Here is a 23370-nt window from a genome sequence, read left to right as displayed (position 1 = left end):
TATTTGTATTTTGGTGCATTTTAATGCTGATAGTTTGTACCATAGACAGTTTTACGTGTCACAGAAGCCACGTTTACGTGCAGCCTAATAATCCGAGTTGCATGGTGAAAGGGTTCTTCAGATTGATGGAGAATGTGCTGTACATGGTTTTACCAGAGGACTTGTAAATAGGAGAGATACCACTCTGCTATGGCCTCTGGCTTTCTCGGACGCTAGAGGGCGCTACTGAGCAAGTCCAAAATGAATGGGTTGATATGGAGCATTTGACCAAACTCGAGTTATAGGGGTTTAAAACAGTGCCTCATGTAGGTGCATGACATCAGTCAGCGCGAACAGCCAATGAGCTGCTCCGGTCACCAGTCAGTCATCCCGCTCTAGCAGTGAAGCCCCGCCTCCTGCTGCCCAAAACCCGTTTACTGTAGATAAAAAGGAAACATACAGGTGAGATTTTTTGTGAAATCCATCCTTCTGCTTTCTAACATTAAAGGAAAGTTCTGGCTGAGTGATTAGGACTATAGAGAACGTGGACGCCCTCTGCTGTTCAGCAGTCCTGTTTTTCATATAATAGGGGAAATAGGCGTCCAGCTTATATGTCTCAGAGCACCACGTCTTCCAGTCACCTTCTTTGATAACCATGTGAGGTACACTTTCCTGAGTCTGACATCATTTTAAAGTCATTACAAACACAATCGAGCCAGCTGAGAAACAGAGTCAGACTGCTGACGTGCACCGCCAGCCTACTGATGACATCAGTGCTGCTCTGCCACCAGTGTTTTTGTCAGTTTTATGAGGAAAAACAGTGAAACACGAACTGCTGGGAAACAAGAGCCCCACTGGTTATACACTCACCAGCCACTTTATTAGGTACCTGTTCAATTGCTTGTTAACACAAATCACACGGCCACAATGCAATGCATTTAGGCATGTAGAGGTGGTCAAGACAACCTGCTGAAGTGCAGACCGAGCATCAGAACGGGGAAGAAAGGGGATTTAAGGGGCTTTGAACGTGGCGTGGTTGTTGGTGCCAGACGGGCTGGTCTGAGTATTTCAGAAACTGCTGATCTACTGGGATTTTCACACACAACCATCTCTAGGGTTTACAGAGAGCAGTCCGAAAAAGAGGAAATATTCAGTGAGCGGTCAGTTGTGTGGACGAAAATGCCTTGTTGATGTGAGAGGTCAGAGGAGAACGGGCAGACTGGTTCCAGATGATAGAAAGGCAACAGGAACTCAAATAACCAACCAGAATCTTTGAGGGACGTTTCCAACACCTTGTTGAAAGTGTGACACGAAGAATTAAGGTAGTTCTGAAGGCAAAAGGGGGTCCAACCTTTTACTAGTGTACCTAATAAAGTGGCAGTTGAGTGTGTATTAGTGTGGCCATATCGATAATAAGGCCGAATAAAACCATCGACCAGGCGTGAATGTCGGGTTTATTCACAGAAAAGACTAAACGGCTCCTGAAACTCAAGAACGCCACGCTGAAGATGATCAGAGCCGGTTATCAGAAACTGGAATATTGATTAAAACAGAACTTAGAGATTCTGGGAGGCTGTCGACGTCATTCAGAGCCTCAGCCACCAAAAGGGCTCCACACTTCTGCCAGGAGAGGTTGTGCATGTCTGGTTCCTCAGGGGGTGGAGGAGCTGAAAGGCCTTGAGGGGCTTTTTATACAGGGCAGGTCATGGGTCCATCATATAATATTTCTCCTGGAATAAAATATTGATTAAATCTAAAGGTTTTGTTTTTCTCTTTAATGTAGCGTGAAATTTGGATTAAAATCGGGCTGAATTGCGAATTTCTCTTTATCTTTGTTTTAAATTATTAAAGTGTTCACTCTTTTACATAAATGGTTGCAACTGTAACAACTGCAATTACCCTCTGGGATCAATAAAGGATTCTGGTTCTGATTCTGGTCAAACACACTCCCACTTACTTGACTAAGATCAGAGAATTTTTCCTCTTACATTAATTAATACTGCCTCTTCCACTTATTACTGACAGAGAAAGCTCTAACTCTATTGGTCTGTTGTCAGACACCACCCCCCCAAAGGCCTGAAGTGAAGCCCACTACACTTTTCCAGTTGAGGATTATGAGACTCTTCTTATTTTAACCAGAGAAGAGAACTGAGGCACAGCTGTATTTTTCTTCCTCATACACAGACTAATATTTACATATGAAAGTGATCTGCACTACAAGTAACATCTGACTATTTACACCTGAGAAATGTTTCTTGCAGTATAAGCTGCTGTTTAGGGCCTTAAGGAGTGTGTAGTGTGTGTATATATATATATATATATATATATATATATATATATATATATATATATATATATATATATATATATATATATAGAGCTTATACATGTTTTACTGTCTCTACCTTTACATTTATTCAACTTTTCTTCCTGAAAATTAAGTACTGATTGAGGTGGGTAGTTGGCCTGCAAGTAGGACGTCACTTAGGGGCCTAAAATGTTCAGAAACCGCAGAAATATCTCTACATACTCAAAACTCTTTCCCTCCAGATGATGCTCTCTGCTATCAACATTTGAATAAATACAGGACAAAGGTTTGATACACACCGCTATTTACTGCGCATGTTCCTGAAAGTGAAACCTACTGGAAACTTAACAGGTATTTCTAAATGGCTATTAAGTTTTGTAGCTTGGATGAGTTGCAAAGCAATAATAAAACGTCTTTTCCTGGTGAAGTCCGTCATACTGACCCTTAAAAATAAAGATGTGTCAAGGAGAAGAAACAGCATCACTTACTTATTTCCAACTCTGCTGCCACCTGGTGGCTGTGCTGTGTAGCTGCAATTTTCCTTCGTTTAAAAAAAAGAAAAGAAAAAAAAAAAAGCAAGACAACAAATCATATTTCAAAAATTTATTTACGAACATAATCTCTGAGGAACAACAGCAGTTCTCGCGCTCTCTGTACATGCAACTGTAGAAAATAACATATTTTGAATTTTTACTCCATTAACTTTTTTTTTTTTTTTTTTTCCATTTTTTAAGTTTCTCGCTTCTGAATTTGCAGGATATCAACACAGCTAAAGGTGAAAGTACTGGATCTTTGACAGCACTGACGATAGCATCAACAAACCCCTCCCTCCCATAGCTGCTCCAACAATATGTACACAATTGAACTACATTGTACAAAAAGAAAAGAAAAAAAAACAAACAAACAAAAAAAAAAAAGCAAAAGAAAAAAAAAAAAAAAAGAAAGAAAATAAAAGTTACATTATTACATGACCTGCAGCGACTGCGCCGTCTCGCTGCCTTTTAGAACCCCACATTCTACTCAAGTTCAGACTAGTACAAAGAGGAGGGTGCAAAAGGTCCTGGGAGTTTATATACAGTTATATACAGTCTTTTTTTTTTTTCCTTTCTTTTTTTTTACTCATTACAAGAGGAAAATTTACACAGCGGAGACCTTCAAACTCAAACATACCACAGGTGTCAGAAAGATAATAAATAGGTTATTTCTCACCATTTAAGAATACTTCTACATGCTTTATGAGTCATTATCCATTTTCAAGATACATCTACTGTTGGATTTATGTATAGTGAGGAAGAGGGGAGGGGAAAAAAATAAAAATAAAAAGGCTTGAAATTGTGACTCGGCACGTAAACCAGTCCAGTTAAAGAAGCTTAAAGTGAACGGATTCAAGTGTGTGCAAATCGCAGAGGTAACGTGTTGCAGAGATCAGTGGCGAGCTGAGCTGAGGTCCCGGCCCACCCGGTTAGCTGACGGCTAAGTGCTTCACTGTGAGAGAGGAGATCCAGTCCCAAACTCTGCAATGAAGGATGAGCGACCCTAATGATTCATGAAGGTGGTCCACACATAAAACGTGATTTGGAACTGCTACATAATAATGCGTCACAACTTCAAGCCTTCCGTTTAAAAGAACGAAGAGCTGGGAGAGTAAAACAAAACAGACAGCCGAGGGAATTAAAAAGGGTGGCCGACAGTTCAGAAGACAGAACTAAAGCAAAACACAACGTTCCTGTAAACAACAGTGAAGACTGCAGGGCGTGGTCACCGTATACATTCTGTTTTTCCAAACCATTCTGATGCACATGCCATCGTTTTGAGTCGCAAGGGGGGAGGAAAACACCTTAAAAACATCAAAACACAGGGTCTTTTTTTTTTTTTTCCTGCCAATTTTACAACACATGACAAAAAGAAATGAGGGAGCACTGAATTTACAATAATAATCTGGATGAATTGATCAACCTGTGTGGTTTTGACTGTTATTTTTCCTTTGCGCACGTCACGTTACTCACGAAAGACCACCACAACAACCGTATGCTGAAAGAGTGATTCCTGTTGTTGCACCCCGACTCGTACGCAACCCCGGCATTCCTCCAACACACACCAAAACAAAACCACGGCTGGATGATCGAGCAAACGTCACATGGGAGAACAGGCAGCTAATGAAGAAAAACATTTTTTTAAAATCGGGTTTTAGGAAATAAAACAAAAAATCCCCAAAGAATTAAAAAAATAACGCAACATCTACGTAACGAGAAATAAAAGCTCCATTATAAAAACACAGGAGTTTCTAAAACCAGCTCTTTCGCACGAGTCCTCTGTGTCGACGCTGACGCTGTATGCTGTGATTGTGCTTTGAAGATGAGTTCGACTTCAGGGCGAAGGAACGTGTTGCGTGAGGGGTAAATGTGAGGACAGAAACTATGGAAACAGTCAGGGAGCCCCATGAAAGCCAAATAAGAATCTATAAGTTTCTACGTACGGTCATTTAAGTGTCCGGCTAACGTTAAGCGAGGCCAATTTTTTGATTCCTCTTTTGAAATAAATCCTAACGGATAAAACTAATCAATGATTTATTGGTTCCGTTTCTTTTGCTTGCAGGGCGTCTACTCTGTGGAACTACACAGCAGAGCCACACGTTAAAACGCACTCATCTTCGCGGTTGTGTTAATCCGTGACTGAAGGAAAGGGAAAAAACAAAAAGACTTTAATCCCAGATTCGCTGTTTATATATGATCTACTGAACGGTGCACTGGATTGTTTAACGGATGCTTCTACATTTGAACCAGGCTATATCGGCTCCATACGCTGCTGATGGGCCTAACGATACCTTGTGCAGCTTTAATGTTAACTGTAAAAAGGCATTTTCTTGGTTTATAGTTTTTTTTTGTTTACTTTTCTTTTTTTTTTAAAGATACATACTCGTGTATTAAAGCAATGAATAATATACCTCTACTAGTCTTTAAATAATTCCATAATCACTCATCTGCTACATCTGAAAACCATGGTTGCGGCCCTGACAGTTTCATTATGAGGGAGATAAAAGTATCTTCTGATGATGATTATGACAACGATGATCCAGGACACTCACGCTGACCAGCCTTGGACAAAACCTTAGAAGGACCTGTGCACAAGAGTCCCCTACGATACTGACACGTGTGTACACATTTTGGCCCATGGGTATGGGTGGGGGGGGGGAGTGCTGCCCGAAAGTGAACTGTACATACAAAGATAATTTTTATTCATTTATTTTTTTTACACTTAACTGTGTGATGTTACAGTACATAAGTTATTTACAACTGTGCAGTAATGGGTGGCAAAATAAATTATCTAGAAGGCAGCGAGAATACATTGGTTAACGAATATAAAAACTGTACATCATTTACGGAATACAATGTTTTTTTTTTTCGTGGTTTTTTTTTCTTTATTTTTTTCCATTAAACTAACGTTGGCTCTGTAGTGTTTCAAGTCACTTCCTCAGAAAGGGAACAATGAAATGCCCAAGTAAAGAAAGACCAAAAAGAAAAAAAAAAAAAAAAAAAAACTCCACTAAAACACCGTCTTTTAAGTCTCTGCCTCTTGGTTCGCAACACTGCGTTCCTGTATTTTGTCCTGCGTGTTCTTTTTCTTGGATGGTACAAGCGCAGGCGCACCGGGCCCGACTTCACGGCGGACCATCAGAGGCCGTTTGATTCCGCACGCAGAATCAGGCGCTCCTTTGCTCTGTATCTGAGGGCTTCCTGGGTATCATGCTGTCTGTGGATGCCCTGGTGCTGAAGGCAGACTCTCCCCGAGCCCTGCCACTCTGCCTTTGCTCTGCGGCCGGCTGCCCTGGTCTGGGGCTGTGCGGGGTGCTGTGGTCAGGCAGGGAGCCATGCTCCTGTTCCTCTGGCACCCCTTTTTTCGGGTCTCTTATTTCCGTGGCCGCACCTCTCGGTGCCACGTCTCGTTTCTGTTCGGCACTCTTGAGCTCACTGTGGTGCCTCCTGTCCCTGATTCTGAAGGACAAAGATGGAGGAGCCCGTCTCAACCCACCCTTCTTGCTGTTATTTAGTTTAAGGGGATCTAAAACAAAGAAAAACACTTTTTCCTCTCCCCGTTTCGTTCTCGCTCAAATCAGCCAGTGGGTGGTGGGCGAGCTTCAAAGCAAATCAGTGTTGCTTCTTAAATCCCAAACAAAAGCATACAAACTTGAAGGATGAAAGTGCAAGTTGTGTTTTTTTCGCCCGGTAAAAAGACACTCCCTCTTCTGACGGAAGGAGACGATTTTTAATTTTTTAAACTTTTTCTATATAATATATATATGTATTCTCCTCAAAGAAATCTTCTCTTCAAACCGGCTAGCCCTTACCGAACTTGCTGTCTGTTGTCTCTTTGAAAGATGAGAATTTTAGACCGCACACCCTGCGTCCATGTGTGTTCGTGTCACGCAGGCAACAGTACGAAGTCATCGTTGACGTCAACCATTGGCACGTAAAAGGAAGGGACCTCGTTGACGCACAGAGATTTGTGTCCAGCAGGGTCCAGCTCCTGCATCTTGAGTTGCCACTCCATCCTCTGCACTGCATTCAGAGCGGCAGCCTCATGCTGCTGTCGCATCAGCAAACACGTCTGTAGGAAGAGGATGGCAACGTTAAAGGAAATAACAATACATTTCTGATATTCATTGTACAGGTCGGCCAAGTGTAATATTGATTGCTAGTAAGCCGGTTCCACCAGTTAGGTTCTTTAATAAAATATTAACCCATAAAGGGTTCTTTGCACAATGCCACAGAACCACAAGGCAGAGTGTCATAATGGTCTTTAACCTGTGAGCTGTGGTTCCCCTGTGGGCTGTGTTGGAACTGCTAGGCGTCACATACATGAGAGCAGCAGGCAAGCAACTATGTATATCTAAACCTTTTAAACTAAGAAAGAAAGCAGCATTGCTTCATACTTTCATTTCTCTAAAAAGCTTTCAGTGAATAGTTCTGAAAACTGTCTATAAATGAAGTGTGTACACCGATCAGGCCTTGTTTCTACGCGTAGTACTATTTGGGTTTTGGATCACTCAGCACTGCAGTGACACTGACATGGTGGTGGTGTTGGTGTGTGTTGTGCTAGTGTGAGTGGATCAGACACAGCAGTGCTGCTAGAGCTTTAAACACCTCAGTGTCACTGCTGGACTGAGAATAGTCCACCAACCAAAAATATCCAGTCAGCAGCGTCCTGTGGGCAGCGTCCTGTGACCACTGATGAAACACTAGAGGATGACCAACAAACTGTGCAGCAGCAGATGAGCTGTCGTCTCTGACTTTACATCTACAAGGTGGACCAACAAGGTAAAAGAGTGGACCCTAAGTGCACACAGTGTTAAAAAATTCCAGCAGCACTGCTGTGTCTGATCCACTCATACCAGCACAACACACACTAACACACCAGCACCACGTCAGTGTTACTGCAGTGCTGAGAATGATCCACCACCCAAATAGTACCTGCTCTGTGAGGGTCCATGGGGGTCCTGACCACTGAAGAACAGGGTAACATTATCAGAGAAACAGATGGACTACAGTCTGTAACTGTAGAACTACAGAGTGCAGCTATACAGTAAGTGGAGCTGATAAGATGGACAGAGCGTAGAAACAAGGAGGTGGTCAGAATGACACCTGATCGGTGTGTGTGTGTGTGTGTGTGTAGAATCATTCTAAGATTTAAAGAACCTCCAGGAAGGTTTTAGGAAAACCCTTTAAATTGGTATAGAACCCTTAGATTAAGAGAAGATTCTTCAAATGTAACCAAAAGCAGTTCTTCTATGACGCTGGCCAAAGAGCCCTTTTTGGACGACTGGGTTAGACATTTCTTTCATATCTGAAGCTTCTGAAGAGCATTTCAAGACAAAAATAAATTTCAAAAGTACAGTGTTAAAAAGGCACAGCCTAGAACAGTCCTCACCTTCATGCGGTCATATTTATCGTCCACGTCTTGGATCCAAGAAATAAACTGTCGAGCGTTGAACCGATCTCTCACTGATTTATTCTCATCCCCCTGTTTAAAAATGCAGGAGATATAAACAAATGAGATACATAACATTCAAATATACATGAAATGGTATCAGTGAAATCCAAATCTGGGTCACAACACAAGCAAATATATTTCACCTGGCTTTCCGATGGCATATTGTAGACCTCGGAATCCAGCAACATTGTGCAAGCACTGAACGGAACAGCCTGATTAGCAATGGTTCTTGCTGCTCTGCAATGAACTCGCAGTACCTCTTGCTCACAAGACACAATAAGCTTTTCCTGTAGAAGAGCAAGACACAAAATTTTGAAAAGAAAGGTCAGTGTGGACTCCCAAAGATCTGAAAACTGCAAACCCTTGAGCAAACTTTTGATTAAGGCACAAGAGGTGGTACAATCTTTCAAAATCATTAAGGTTCACAAAAGTCACAGGAGCAACTTCAGAAGAGTTCAAGATTAAATGAAGATTCTGATTGTACTATAATATGCTTCTTTTAGTTGGAGAAATGCATATTGCAGATACAGGACTTTTCTATTACACAGAGGCTTTGATCATTCATCAAAAGGTTTTGTGCTGAGCGATCAAAGCACTAATTCTAACTGGATGACTAAAGCAAGTTGAGGGATGTGGGGAAGGAAAGAAGCGCTGTGTGGGTGCTCAGAGTTTGTGAGCTTACTCGTTCAATGCTGTGCTGCAGTCGCAACTTCCCTCTCACCGCCTCCTGCTGTCTGAAGAGCTCCTTCAAGGGTTCTGACAAAGATGGTGGTGGAGCAATCTGGTGGGAGAGGTGGTAAAAATTCTTGGTATGCAAAAAATATAAATTCTGAAGCACTGTTATAAAGTTTTAGGAGCAACCAAAGTAATATTCTGTTAAAACTGAACTACTAAGGCAAAAAACAAAAGAAGCTCTGCATAAAAATGTGGTTAAAAATGCAAAGAACATCGAGATTGTTCTTACCACTGGAATATGCAGTTTGCTCAGAGGCTTGCCATCAAGCAGGTAGGAGCCGGTGTACGTCACATACTCTGCATAGCACTGGGGAGCTTGCGGTGTTATGTAACAAAGAATCTTCCGCTTCTCTTCAATCTTTTTCCGAATCTGCAGGTACTCAAAATAAGGGTTTGAGCGGTCACTGTGGTAGGGCTCAATTTCATCTAGCTTGATGGCATTCACTATGACCGCCAGAGTCTGCTGAATCATCTCCCGTGTTTGCTGCATCGCTGTGTTGACGAGTTGGACCTGCACTTGCTGCGGACCTGATTTCTGAAACTTCCGTTTGCGTGGATGTTGTGCCTGGCCGTCCTCTTCCTCGACATTTCGTCCTTTACTTTTGGTGACAAGAGCAGGTGTTGCTGGGGTGGAAGTCTGTGTGTTGAAGGACTCTCTCTCTTTCTCCTTCTCCCCTGGGGTAAGCGAGGAAAGAGAGCTGTTGGTGACACTTGTGGTGACAGGAGAGGAAGCGGCCGATGATGTGACACTTGCAGGGCTCGCCACTGTGCTCTGCTTGCTCTGATTGGCCAGCATCTGAGCTCTATTCCGAGTTATCCTTTGAGGTATCTCCTCAACCTTCTTGGGGGCCTCAGACATTGCTGTGGCTACCGGCATTTTGGCTGTTGTCTCCAGTGCCTCTGACAATTGGGTGGTGCTAGATGAGGTGACAACTAAGACTGGAGCAGCAGGGCGGGGACTGCAGGCGTGACCCAAAGCAACTACTGGGGTCGGTACAATCTGATCTGCTTTCAAAGGTGTTAGCGGTTCCAAACACGGCGCTAGAGAAACTGGCGTCAGAATTTCGGGAGCCATATCTTTCTGTCTGTATTCCTGTTCATTCTCTCCATCAGTAGCTGAATACACATTGCCGTCAACCTCATCCCGCTCGCTGAATGTACACACATCTTCTTGGCTCTGTTCTTTCATAGAGGGAACATCTTGAATGTTCTGAGGCTCTGGTTCAGGCTCCAGCTCATGTTGTGGTCTGTAGCTCTCCTCCCGGATAGGAGACACCAAATCCTGAGCAGGCTCTGAAGGAGGAATAATTGCAGGAGAACATGGAGCTTTGGTCAAACTGGGCAAGCCAATGTCCATTACCCCAAGTTCCTTGTTTGTTTCCATAGCCATTGGTCTTATTTGTGGAGGTGGATGCTTGCTCTCTGGCATCTCTGGGGCTGTGATTTCAGGGTCCTGCATCTCCTTCTCTTGGAATTGAAGGTCTGGCAAAGAGAAGGAACCTAGGTCATCTAGCTCTTCAACAGCAGCAGTGAACGGGTCTGGCCAGTGAGACTCCCGGCTTACTGATGGGGCAATGTTGCTTTCGGGTGTGTAACTGAGGGGTTCTTCTCTATTTTCTTGTGGCATGCAAGATGGTTCTACGTCCACTTGATTCTCCTCAACATGGGGTTTAATATCTGTGAAAAAAGTCTCAAGTCGAGCTGAGGACGGCGGGATGAAGTTTGCTTCTGAGTCCACAGGCTCTGTTACAGGCCTTGGTGGTGATGAAATATCCTCTACATTGTCTTTCTGGATCTCATAATGCGTCTCTGACATTTGTGAGGGACAATAGGACCTGGAGTATGTGGAATAAGGAGGAGTCACGGAAGGATGGACAGATAATGCCGTCGGGATATGTTGCAGCTCACAGTCTGAATGTGAATATGGACTGCTGATCTTGGAAACAGCAGCTTCAACTTCTCCATAACTTTCATGAGGTGATTTCATAAGCCCTGCTGAATTCCACTCTTCTGACTGATCGCAAGAGTTTTCCATGAGGTTATCCTGAGGATGAGTGGGTGTCAAGGGAAGAACTTCAGGCTCTCTGCGGTCTGGAGATTCAACCCAAGTCTTCCTGGCAGACTCTTCAATTCCAAGAGAATACGTGGGATCGTCTACAGACTGTATGGCCTGATCTGATGCAATATGAGATTCAGATGCTTCTTCTGCATTGTCCTCCTCTTCATCATCTTCCTCCTCATCCTCATTCTCATCATCTTCCTCCTCCTCATTCTCTACAAGAGGCGGCAGATATTCACTGCCGCTCACTGGCTCAGATGGCAATAAGCTGGGCTCACTCTGATGTGGTTCAGACAATTCATCAAGGTCCATAGGAGGCAGAGCTGCAGGGGCTGGTGTTGGAGGGGCAGCTATGCCCAGACATGGCTCTTGAGGGTCAGGTCTGTGGACTGGAGTTGAAGGCTTCATCAGGTAGTTGTTAAACATGCTCTCTGGAGGGAGTTCACTGGCATCGTTACCAGCATTTGGAGCAGAAGCTCTCTCTGTCATGGGCTGCGATGAGTCAGGCCTTGGAGACAGCATGCCAATGTGAGGGGAGAAGTATGGAGATGAGACGCAGTCAAGTCTGTCCATTGGAATTTTGTCATCAGGAAGATGTGAGGCAGACGACTCAAATTCAGCTGACGGTGCACTTTGTTGTCTCAGAAACTTGTCAGCTTCTGCTTTGAACTCCTCCTCAAGAGGTCTTCTAACCTCAGAGGTGACTGATCGACTCACAAGCGGTAACTGCATATTCTTTGCTGGCGTGATACACGTTCCTTCCTGGAAACTATGAGAGGAGTTCTGGGAGGAGTATCTGTCGAAGAACGATGGGGAGCAGGCATTCATGGACATTGTCATCGCTGAAGAGTTCTGGCAGTCTAGTCCATCGAACATGATATCCGGGTAGTCCTCCACACTGCAGGATGGTGTACGAGGAGTTTGCATCACTTCCTCAAAGCTTGGACATGAAATGACTGATGTAGGAGTAGGAACCCCTGTTGGCCTATTCTGGTCAGGTCGTGGAGATGCGGGTAGATTTTCCTTCATCTGGTGGCCTGCTAGCCAGTCTTTTGAAGTCTGGCTGTCCATAGGCTGCGACTTCCTATCAGGAGACATCATCTGGGCAGGAAGGCTAACGTCTTTGAGCTTCTTTTCTTTAAGAGCAGATTCTAATGAGCTGGACTTCTTTGACGAAAGTTCGCCACGGCTCTTTTTCAGATCCTCACTGGACTTGGTCTTGTCTTTAAGCTTTGGATCGCCTGATCTATGCCTCAGTTTCTCCATCTGTTTCATCCTCTCTTTGTGCCTCTTATGGCGCTCTTCAATTTCCTGGTCTTTTTGACTGAGCATTTTACCAAAGCTTGTTAGTCTGAGATCACCATCAACCATAAGCTCACGTGGTCGGGAGTCTTTCCTAGCTGTGTCTTTTGACTGGCTGAGCTTGTCGTTCTCATCTTTGACCTTGGCCTTGTTATAATCTGACCTGTCTTTATCTGTGATGTCTCTACTTCGGTCCTTATTCTTGCCATCAAATTTCAGACCATCTTCTTTGGACCTGTCCTTCAAACTTGCGACTTGAGGGCTTTCTTTAAGTCCAGATTTCTGATCTTCTTTGGAGTGTCTGAAAGACCCGAAGCCATCCGAGTATTTATGTTTCTCCTCCTTCACTTTTTCCTTATGTTTCTCTTTCTTCTTCTTCTCTTTGATCTTTTCACTGCTAATAACGCTATTCATCTTGTCCTTTTTGGACATCTCCTTCTCAAACTCCAGAGTTTTATCCAAGTCATCCTCTCCATCAGCCTTAGAACCATAAGGAAAAGTGTAAGTGTCAGCTTCCAGGGGCATAGGCTCTTTCTCAAAAGGTAAGCTCTCTCTGCGACCAAAGGACTCTCTTAGCTCCTCTGATTTGTCCCTCTTGTCTGCCCTCTCTTTCTTGCCCTTGTCCTTCTCTTTATCGTGACTCTTTTTGGACGATGAGGAAGAAGAGTGTCTATGCCTCTCTTTTTCTCTGAACTTGTCCTGTGGATTGGAAATGGACAGTGACTCTCTTCTGTCCTCGGTCATATCATTAGATGAGTCATAGAAGCTTAAAACTGGCTCATGACCCCTGTCTGTGAAGCTGTCTGATGAGATCTCGCTGTTTTTATCATTGGAGTCATCTTTGTAATCATTCATGGCCTCCTCCTCCAGTTTCTCAAGTAGTGATTTCTCATTTTCACCACTACCCTTTGAGGGTTTTCTGTCTTTCAAATGGTCTGGCTTATCTTTGTATTTGCTTTTCTTCTCCTCTGTGGTTTCTCTCTTGTCTGTAGGCTTCTGCTTGTTTTTCTTGTCCTGATTTGAGTCCACAGATGCCCTGTCCTTGCGGTCCTTGTGTTTTGCATCAGTTGATTCCTTGTCTTTCTTGTCTTTGTGTTTATCCATGGAACCTTTTCTCTCTTTTACGACATCAAATGTGGTCTTTTCTTTCTTTTTGTCTTTATGCTCTTTATCTTTTTGTTTTTCTGCGGAGTGTTGTTTCCCTTCTCCAGAGTACTTCCTGTGTTTATCTGTTAGGATATGATCTAGATCGTCTCTGTCGGGCGTGGAATCTTTTCGATGGGAGTCCAATAGTCCAAAAGAATCGCTCAGTTTTGCCACCCCTCCATTGTAACTGTCACTTTCATCTTCGCTCTCATCTGTGAAAATATCCTCAATTTTATACCATGTCTTCTCCCTCACCTTTTCTGGCTTCTTCTCCTCCTTTTTGAATTCAATGTAATCCTTTTCCCTTTCAGAATGTTTGTCTTGGGATATTTTTTCTTTCTTGTCTTTACTCTGCTCAGATGACATCTTCCTTTCCTTATCCTTACTGTGCGAATCTTTATGTTTATCTTTAGTGCCATCCTTTTTGTCTTTGGAGCTCCTTTCGATGTCTTTTTCTTTCAAAGACCGATCAACTGAGTTTTTCTCAGGTTTTTCCTTGTCTTGCTCCAAACTTCGGTCTTTAGGCTTGTCTTTGTGCTTTTCACCTTTTAGTTTGTCTTTCTTTTCGACACCATCTCCTTTTTTCTCCTTTTCTTTTCCAGAGTGGTTTCTCTCCCTGGCATCTGACTTAGCGTTAGCTTCGCTTTCTGATTTGTCTTTGAATAAAGCCTCACTCCCATACTCATCTCTCAGGCAGTCTTGTTTTGTTTTGGAGTCTTTCCGCTCCTTGGTAAACTCATAGGAATCTTTTCTGTCCCTGCTGCCATCAACAGACTCTTTTTCTTTTTTCTCTTTAACACCCCCTTCTGTTGATTCCTTTCGCTTCTTCTCCTTTTCCGAATGATTGGAGTTCAGCTTCTGTTTGTCTGTCCAGTCTTTTTTCTTTTCATTGCCCTTATCGGAGGACTCCTTCTCTTTCTTTTTGGAAGAAGCCTCTTTCTCAGAGCGCTTGTCTCCATGCTCCGACTTCTTGTCTTTGAGTTTGTTTTCCTTTCTCCGATCCCTGCTTTCTTCTTTCATTGTTTCCACAATGAGTTTTACAGAATTATTTGGTTTGTAATCTTTCATGGGAGCATCCCAACTGTCATCTCCATAGAGGGAGCTGTCGGATGAAAGGTCTGATGGCCAGCGATCGTGATCATCTGATGCACTCATCTTTGTGTCCTCTAAAAAATGATTTTTAATGTCATATTCCTCATAATCTGGCTCTTCCTTAATGGTCTTATCCTTCTTTGACTTTTCCTCTTTTGCACTTTTGTCCTTCTCTGATTTAAAATGTTTCTCTTCTTTTTGCTCACTCTTTTTGTCTGCTTTCAGAGACTTATCCTTGGACTTTTTCTTTTTATCCTCCTTGTGGGATTTCTGTTGCTCCTCCTTTGGCTTCTCTTTGTCCTTCATGCCTTTCTCCTTTTCAGTTTTCAGAGGTTTGTCTTTCTCCTCCTTGCTCGCCCTCTCCTTGTTGGACTCTTTTGTTTTCTTGGATTTCTCTTCTTTAGATAATCTCTGAACCTCTTTCGCTGACCAGTCTTTGTCTTCGTTTTTACCTTTCGATAATCTGTCCTCTTTCTTAAAATGATCTTTGTCGTGCTTGGAAAGTTTGACTTTACTTTCAGAGGGCGACTCCGTCTCCACAATGAGGGACTTTTGCCGAGAGTCATCAAAGTCGAAGGTGAAGCTCTTGACGAATTTTTCATTCATGTCTTGATTCAGCACTACACTTGGAACCTTTTCCTTCTCCTTGTTTTTGTGTTTGTGCTTCACTTTGTGTTTTTTCAATACTTTTCCGTCTTTGTCTGTTTTCGAGATCGTTCCATCTGCATTTGAGTTCTTGTAAAAGTCTGAGCTCTTTTTGTCTAACACACTGGCATGTGTATTGTTTTTCTTCTTGTTGTCCTGCGCTTTTTTCTTCACCTGCTTTACAGACTCAACACTGGAGTCTGCGGAAGAATAGTCAGACTCGCTGGAAAGCCTTGTTCTGACAGAGTCCGAGAGGGAGCTGACGTCAGACCAAGTTGGGGAAGACACTGTCTTCCAACCATCTGTCCTCCACTGCTTTGGGTGCTGTTCTGCCAAAGACTGCGTGAGTTTCTGTGAGCCCAAACTCCCATGTGAGGATGAAGACGAGGCGGACAGAGAGCTGAATATAGAGGATTCTTTAAGGTTCAAAGCAGAAGATTCCTTCACACAGTTTGAGCTCTTGTCATCCTCACTTTCCATGTCGCCCGTCTCAGAGTCTGAGGTGCAGAACTTGTCATTGACTTTGCCAAATCGCACCTCCTTACTGACGTTATTTTTTGTCTCCTTCTTTCTCTTCTTCTTGACTTTGCTTTTATCTTTCTGCTGCTTGGAGCTCAGTGTCGCAGAGTCCCTGCTCTTGTTGGTCTGAGCAGCAGGCTGCCTTGGCGTGGGTGTGGGCGTGAAACATAACGTCCGGTCATCCTCATCTGAGCTGTTGCTGTCCGACAGGATCCGACGCACAGGCTTCTTTGGTGTGAGCGAGTTGCTTTTGGAATAGGTTTTAACCTCCATCTTAGGTATAGAGATGAAGTTGTTGGCCTTGCTGACGGTATCCTTGCGGAACTCTTTTTTCAGCAGATGCTTGTCGTCCAGGGGTGGCACGCGCTCCTCCTCATCATCCTCGTCAAACTCGTATTCATCCTTGACAGGTGTGGTAGTGGATTTGGGCGGGTCAAGTGCCTTCCCTTTCAGCTTTAGGCCTTTCTCGAACTCAGAGTCTGTGTTATTGCCATCGACAGAGCTGGACGGGGCAAACGATGGGGCATCTTCCTCCTCTGACGACTCTGCTGGAACAAAAACAAAGACCTCATAAGAAACAGTAAAAGATAGAGACAACAATGAGAAGAATGAGAAGTAGTTCATGCTCTTACTTTTAAAACAAATATGATACGCACCTGACGAACTCTCACTAGAGGTGTAAGTGCCTTTTCCTAGCAACAGATTAAGCATGGTTGGAGAGTTTGCCACCTTCAGAGGTGTCTCCCCTCTTCTGTTGCTTTGACAAGGATCCCCTCCATATCGCAAGAGCAACTTTACCACCTGCAAAAAAAAATAAGAACAATCATAATAAAATATTTGTAACTCATTCATTTAAAACAGAATCCTAATACCTGATAACCAAAATGATAACATTCTTCATTTAAGGAACAAACTGGTTAAAATGAGAACTTTAAACTACTTTGAAGACTTGAAGTCCCTTCTTCTGATGTATGTTGAATGTGGGAGGAACTTTTGGAAAAATGACAACTTCTTTGGAGGCACTAACAGAACTAAGGCACAAAACTAACATTACTGATAGGTAAAATCTTACAGCATCCATATTAGGGCTGAAACTTTTATATCAAAATCACAATTTGAGAGAATACAATTTTCAAATGGCAAGAGCTGCGATTTTTTAAATTATAGAGTACATTATCAAAAACTCTGTCTTAAGTTTTAAGAGGGGAAATTTACCCTAATAATACAGAGATGTGTGCTGCTTGTAAAATTAGACCACTCAGAGGCAACCAAACCTCCATTTGTTGTGACATCACAACCACAACTTACTGGCTTTCTGGCACAGTACATGAAGGGGATTTCCTCAAGACAGAAAAGGTGAATATTCTGGTCTTCTTTGTAAAAAACAAAACAAAAACAAAAAAAACAGGTCTAAACAAGACCTAGTTTGAGGCAGGAATGCTACTTTGTGAGAAAGAAAGGAAGGACTGGGAATTGCAGGTTTACTGTATCAACTCAGTTGAGTGCTTACTTTGAAGTGGCCATTGTTTGACGCATCATGTAGAGGAGTATCATCATCCAGGCCCTTGGTGTTGACCTCGGCCCCTGCTGCCAGCAGCTGCTTAGCCACATCGTAATACCCTCTGTTGCATGCTTCGTGCAGTGCGGTCCAGCCTGGATAACGATATTTGATAACGGGATTTTTAGCAATTTGATCATTATTTATAAAGTCGACAGGTTCAGCAGCTTCATAACACTCGGAAATGACCAATATTAAGCAATACGGACCACAGTAGCACATGCAGGAATGGCCAACATTGCACAAAAGAAAGGCTTTTCAGGAGAGTGTAAACAGAAAAACCAAAATAGTCGACATACATTAGTGTTTAGAATCACAGCTCAGAAGTTTGGAATAAGTGTGTCCACTATGATGAAAAAAAGCTGTACAATACTCCAAAATGTTAAGAATTAAGATATAATAATATTAAGAATTCTAAGTGGAGATCAAAGCTCAAGGAAGATAACTTGTAAACTGTCTTCACTTCTTGCTTATTTGAAATTCTGAATAAAAATACCTTCTGGAGAACAGAGTAATATTTAAAACTACCCTTTATAAGTTACTACTATATATAAAATGACAAAAACTATATAATAAGTGATTCTACACTTTCAAATGTTAGTACAATTCCAGTCTTTAATACAGAGCCTGTAGGCAACATGTTGACAGTGCAACAATGACACTAAAACAACATCAGTGACGACGGGAGCTGAAAGTCATCCTTACCTGCAAAGTCTTTTACATTCACGTCAGCTCCCTCGCTGATGAGCTCCTTGATGCGGCGTACCTCCCCACGAATGGCTGCTCGATGGAGTCTCGTTTCACCCCTCTCATTGCGCTTATTCACTTTGTCTTTGGTTTTTGAGGCAGAGTTTGGCGTTCCCTTCTGACCCAGATTCGACTGCGACTGGTGCTTTGGTGTTGTGTCTGCAAAGAGGTTCACACAGAACAAAACTCGTGAAGCGGACCTACAACCTGCTACATTGTGCACGCACCATGACGTGGAAAAAGGAAAAACTAAAGGCTGAAAATAATAACCACTGACTGCCTCTAGATGGCGCTCTTGTATAACAAACACACAGCAGAAGAGGGACGAAGGACCTCATTGCCTGGACTCATTTCATCTCTTATTAGATTAAAATAAATCCTTAATCACATTTTCCTTATTGAGTTTGTGCGGCTTTGTCCGGAACGTTATTTAAAACTCACTTAATCTGTGTTCAGTCCACTAGGTGTGAATGGGGAAATTTGCTTGCACATAAATAGACGAAGCAGGAAGTCAAACAGCGGAGCCGAAGCAATCCATAGGCAGAGCTTTCGCTATTCTTTTCATTTTTTCTCCTCTTTGTCAGCACAAAGAAATAATTTTTGCACATTATAATAAATTGAAATACTCTGGGCGAGGACTTGTCCTTCTTTCGTTATCTTTGTTTTTGTTTTGGAAAAATGGAATCGGTACAAGCACTAGAAGGGGAAGAGCTGCATTTCAGTAATCTAACAGAGCCATGCATTCTTGAGATAAGAAAATCAACAAAAAACCCTTCCAACTCCGTGGTTTGGCTCAGAGTACGGATCGTACTAACAAACGTTTAAAGCTAACGTAACCCTATCCATGGCAAAAAGCGTTTCCTTTCCTAACGCTGTAAAATCAGACCGCGATATCAGACCGGCAAATTCAACAAGTCGCATGTTAATACAGCTAAACAAATGCTTCCACTGTTGTTCTGTCATCGATGATGGGAGAGGCTCAGGGACAGAAGTGGATTAAGATTGTGGAGGTCTGTTTTGCTGAAGTAATGGGAATTGATGAGGGTTATCTTGTTAAATTGAATTCTAATTAAGTCCTGTAGTGTGTGTTTTAATGAAGCATAGCATGAGAGGGAGAGAGCACAGCAAGGACAGTGAGAGCTGTGGGGGCTGCAGTGCTCGTGGACGGACGTGGCGCCCATGACAAACACGCACCTGGACTGTTTACTGACTCCTCTGCCGTCATCTGCATAAGAAGAGCCACCTGCTGCCGCTCTGACAGCGGGTACCCAGCCCGGATCCCTGGCATGCCCATCCCGAATGGCAGGCTTGGCTTCCTGGAGTTGGTAGGCTCCTTTTTATTACGCTTCCGCTCCGGACCTTGCTTTTCTGTGAAGGGGAGGAGAAAAGACAAGGGTGCGTTAGACCCAGAAACTGTCTAAATGACAACCTTATGAGCAAGAAATAGGAGCAATTTAATAGAGTTCCTCAATATTTTTGCGTTTTTAAACAAGCCCTCACAGAGTTCACCGTTTTGCTCTCCGGGGAATCCCAGACACAATCTTAAGGGCTGTTCTTATATTATATTAATACCAGTGAAGTCTATTAGCCCTTGGAGGGATGAGGAATTGTGTCATCTTTGGAGAAAGAACAAGAAACCATTGCAACTGGGTGCACGCTTCCTATTCAAATCCAAAGCTGCAGCTTTAACGTGATTCAACTATCAAAACAATGATATTTGCTTTGCTGTGCTTAAACAGGGGTTCAGATAGGAAAACTACTTCACTGGTTAAAAATGACTGCTGATAACATCTGCACTAATCCGCTAATGTGCTAGTTAGCAAGCTAAGGGCTACACAGCTAGCAACAACAAAAAAGACAATGCATCACAGCTCTAGAGCGAAGCCTTTAGCCAGACAAAGCAGCTATTCACAGAATACGTGGATGCTTTGCTCCAACTTCTCAGAAACATGTTGCATTACTAAGTTTGCATGGCTAGCTAATAAGCTCAATTTGTCAAAAACACAATACAAAATACTGAAACTGGGCCCAGTGACTGAGAAAGCTGATGTTAGCTGGGTACAGAAACAGTCCAAAAGTATTTCAAAACCAAAACATCACATTTTCTACTGAGGAGAAAAAATTTCCTTACATTTTCTTTTGTGCGTTTGGCAGAAGCTCTTATACCAGAACAGCTTAAAACCTGACCATGTCCGAGATGTATGAGGTTAGAAGACTTGCTCAAGGACTTGGTCTAACATGGCAAGGAATCAAACCCCAGTCTACCATGTGGCGGGAAACAGTACTACTCACTGACGGTTGTACTAACAGCAAGTTGTACTGGGTAGCGTTCATTCATTAGCTCATCTGAAGAGGCAGCCGCCGTTACTCGTCCATCATGAAAACATACCGATGTCCCTGAGCTGTTTTTGAATAATAAAATACATTTCAATATTTTAGCCTCCAGTGCAATCACCTAAAAAAGCAAGGCTAAAGCCCTTCGCCAGTTCAGATTCGTTTCTTTTTCCTTCCTTGTGGTTCACAAGATATCCCATCATTAACGCTCATGGATACTCAAACTTATTGAGCGCTGCAGATCCTGAAGCTTTAATCGAATCTGCCAAGTGTGAACACATCCTAAAGTGAGCGACCTTCAAATTCGCCCAAGGGAACTCTAACTAGTGCAGGTCGGGTGATGTGGCCCATGTGTCTCTGCTTTCTGAAAGTGAAGTGAAACCCTGCACTCTCAGGTGAATTCCCCTCTCCTATCCTCCCCCACAGCACGAGAGCCTGCAGCAGCCATACAGCAGATTACCCGGCGTTCCCCTGGGGAGGGAGGAGCACTCCGCTGCCAGTCTGGATGGGGTGGGGCCGCGAGGGGGATTGTGGGAGTACAAATGTGCGCGTGGGCGTTTCTTTAAGGGTGTGACTTGGCAACCTGACAGCGATTACAAAATGGCTGGTGTTCGTTTCAGCGTGGCTAAGCCAAGGTCACCACGCAGCCGAAGAGCTGGACAAAAGCAGCTGCTCTTCAAAGACACGCCCGTCAATTATTTTCAGCGTCTGAGTGTTAACATATCTCCTCCACAATGCACAGAGACGGTCCATTATGCTGCTCTCACCCACGCTATCAGCTTACAGTGGCAAACAACAGGGAGACATCCTTCGACCCCGAGCCTCAAGACTCCAACACCGGCCCTAACAGCACCGGCACCAGCACGTGCGCCCGCCATCGAGTCACTGCCAACAAAAACACTGAACTACAATAGACCCCGCCGTCTGCGTTTCAGCTCGCGCTTAATCTACGGAAGATCTACAAGCCTGCGTGCCGTTGCTCTTTAGACAGCGAATTGCTCGAGGCCACAAACATAATTTATATGGAAAGGAAACAAAGCAGCGGAGAAGCTTCCGGTCGCACAACTCTTTCCAGGGATTACTTTCCACAGTCGGGTCTGATGAACTTTCTCCAACATCTGCAAACAATTACGCTTAACGTACCCCCACCCATTCGGATTCTCACATACACACGCACATCTGCCGTTTAGACACATTCCTTCGATTCAGGCTCAGCCTGCATGTGCTGCAGAAGCAGTCTAAACATGTTTCCAGGCAGTGGGAGAAGAGACAGCAGCCTTCAAACCAAGCAAGGCCTTTATCAGAAAACGACAGCGGTGACGTTTTAAAGAGGACTGCAGAGCTTTTGCAACTGCCTGGAGAACTGAAACCTGCTACTTGGTACAAATTACGCTTTAGCTTAAGTTAAGTGGTACTTTTTTTAATCCCACAACCGGGGAAATTCCACCTCTGCATTTAACCCACCTGTGAAGTGAAACACCACATACACACTAGTGAATACACACACACACTAGGGGGCAGTGAGCACACTTGCCCGGAGCGGTGGGCAGCCCTATCCATGGCGCCCGGGGAGCAGCTGGGGGTTAGTATCGTTAGTCTGGCCAAAAGCACTGAGAGACGGCTCATATGTTCGGGTGGACACTTTGTAATCAAAGGCCAAACTGAAGGGTTAAAGTAGTCTCAGTAAAGTAGACCTGGCAACCCCAACTATATCAATTTATAGTAATATATAGATTTGGAATTTTATTATGCAGTGTTTCCCCATCATTAAACTCATTCATAAGCTCATCTGCCGACTGGCTTGGATGTGATGCAGACTTTCTTCCATAGTTTTTATGTGGTAAGTGCAAACTGTAATATTAGTTTGGGGTGGTTTAAATAAAGAATGGTGGTGTACCAGGGCAGACAGACAGACACAGACAATCACTCACACCTAGGGGCAATTTAGCACGTCCAACTGGCCTGACTGCATGTCTTTGGACTGTGGGAGGAAACTGGAGAACCCGGAGGAAACCCACGCAGACACAGAGAGGACCCTGGTCACCCGGCCGGGGAATCGAACCCAGGCCCTCCTTGCTGTGAGGCGACAGCGCTACCCACCACGCCACCGTGCCGCCATATATAAAATTATATATATATATATATATATATATATATAAAATATATAATGCAGTTACTGAATAATTTCCTTACAATTTGGTCATGTAAATTCAAATGGAAAAACCAAGTTATACCCTGTCAATAAGAGGGAAAGGCACTGTTTTCACACTTTGCATTTGCAGCAAGTGCAGCTGTTATCGAGAGGAGGTACGATGCTCAAGAACTTCCATCCTGCTTGATATGCAAAACAGAGCAAAGCAGAAAGGAACCGCTCCCACTAGCATGCTAAGCACCGTCTGTAGCCTCAGTTTTGAAATAATGAGGGAAAAAAAAAAAAAAAGATAAACACGAGCACGAAGATGCAAAGTAATGATTAAAAATTTAAATTAAATTTAATTTTTTATTTAATTATGATTAAAAATAATTTTAATAAGTATTTTTATGTAAACTGCTCCTTGATGGGTCAGTTTTATCCTATTAATATCACAACTGATCAATAATAAAAATATTTTCTTTATTAAATTGTTTTTTCTTAGTGCTGGCTAATTCTAAAAACAACAACAACAAACTTTCAGCTTTCGGTTTCAGTTTCAGTTTCAGGTGTGTCTCGAATTTCGGTTTCGGGCAGGAATTTCCATTTTGATGCATCACTAGATCGAAGGCAAGGTGGGCTTTCATTGACGGTTGTAATGGAAGAAGTAAGTGGTTGCTTCACGATTTGAATGCAAAGAAAACACAGCACCACATTTGACAGTCGCTAGCAATAAAACTTTCTGCCTGTATATATTGAAATGATGGCTTCCTACCACAGCTGACTTCCAGATACGCCACTGTTGCTTAGCAACAAGGAGAAGCGCA

The 23370-nt window shown here is 43.2% G+C and overlaps 1 protein-coding gene across 3 annotated transcripts in view; it reads right to left on the bottom strand.

Annotated features, from left to right (window-relative positions):
* Positions 1–2935: 2935 nt before the first annotated feature.
* Positions 2936–23370, bottom strand: part of ankrd11 (ankyrin repeat domain 11) — a 174535-nt gene continuing 154100 nt past the window's right edge. For 2 of the 3 annotated variants that reach the window (XM_017721647.2, XM_017721648.2), the window contains 9 exons: positions 19273–19446; positions 18037–18237; positions 17284–17426; positions 16430–16574; positions 9240–16321; positions 8958–9056; positions 8419–8562; positions 8213–8305; positions 2936–6892 (listed from right to left, as the gene is read on the bottom strand). In XM_017721647.2, the coding sequence (XP_017577136.1) occupies positions 6707–6892; positions 8213–8305; positions 8419–8562; positions 8958–9056; positions 9240–16321; positions 16430–16574; positions 17284–17426; positions 18037–18237; positions 19273–19446 (8267 nt within the window). In that variant the 3' untranslated portion in view covers positions 2936–6706. The remainder of the gene's footprint in view (positions 6893–8212; positions 8306–8418; positions 8563–8957; positions 9057–9239; positions 16322–16429; positions 16575–17283; positions 17427–18036; positions 18238–19272; positions 19447–23370) is intronic. The other variant, XM_017721649.2, reaches the window with a different exon arrangement.

The sequence above is a fragment of the Pygocentrus nattereri genome, chromosome 25, assembly GCF_015220715.1.
Source record: "Pygocentrus nattereri isolate fPygNat1 chromosome 25, fPygNat1.pri, whole genome shotgun sequence".
Classification (NCBI taxonomy): Eukaryota; Metazoa; Chordata; class Actinopteri; order Characiformes; family Serrasalmidae; genus Pygocentrus; species Pygocentrus nattereri.
This window is presented reverse-complemented; position numbering and strand designations above follow the sequence as displayed.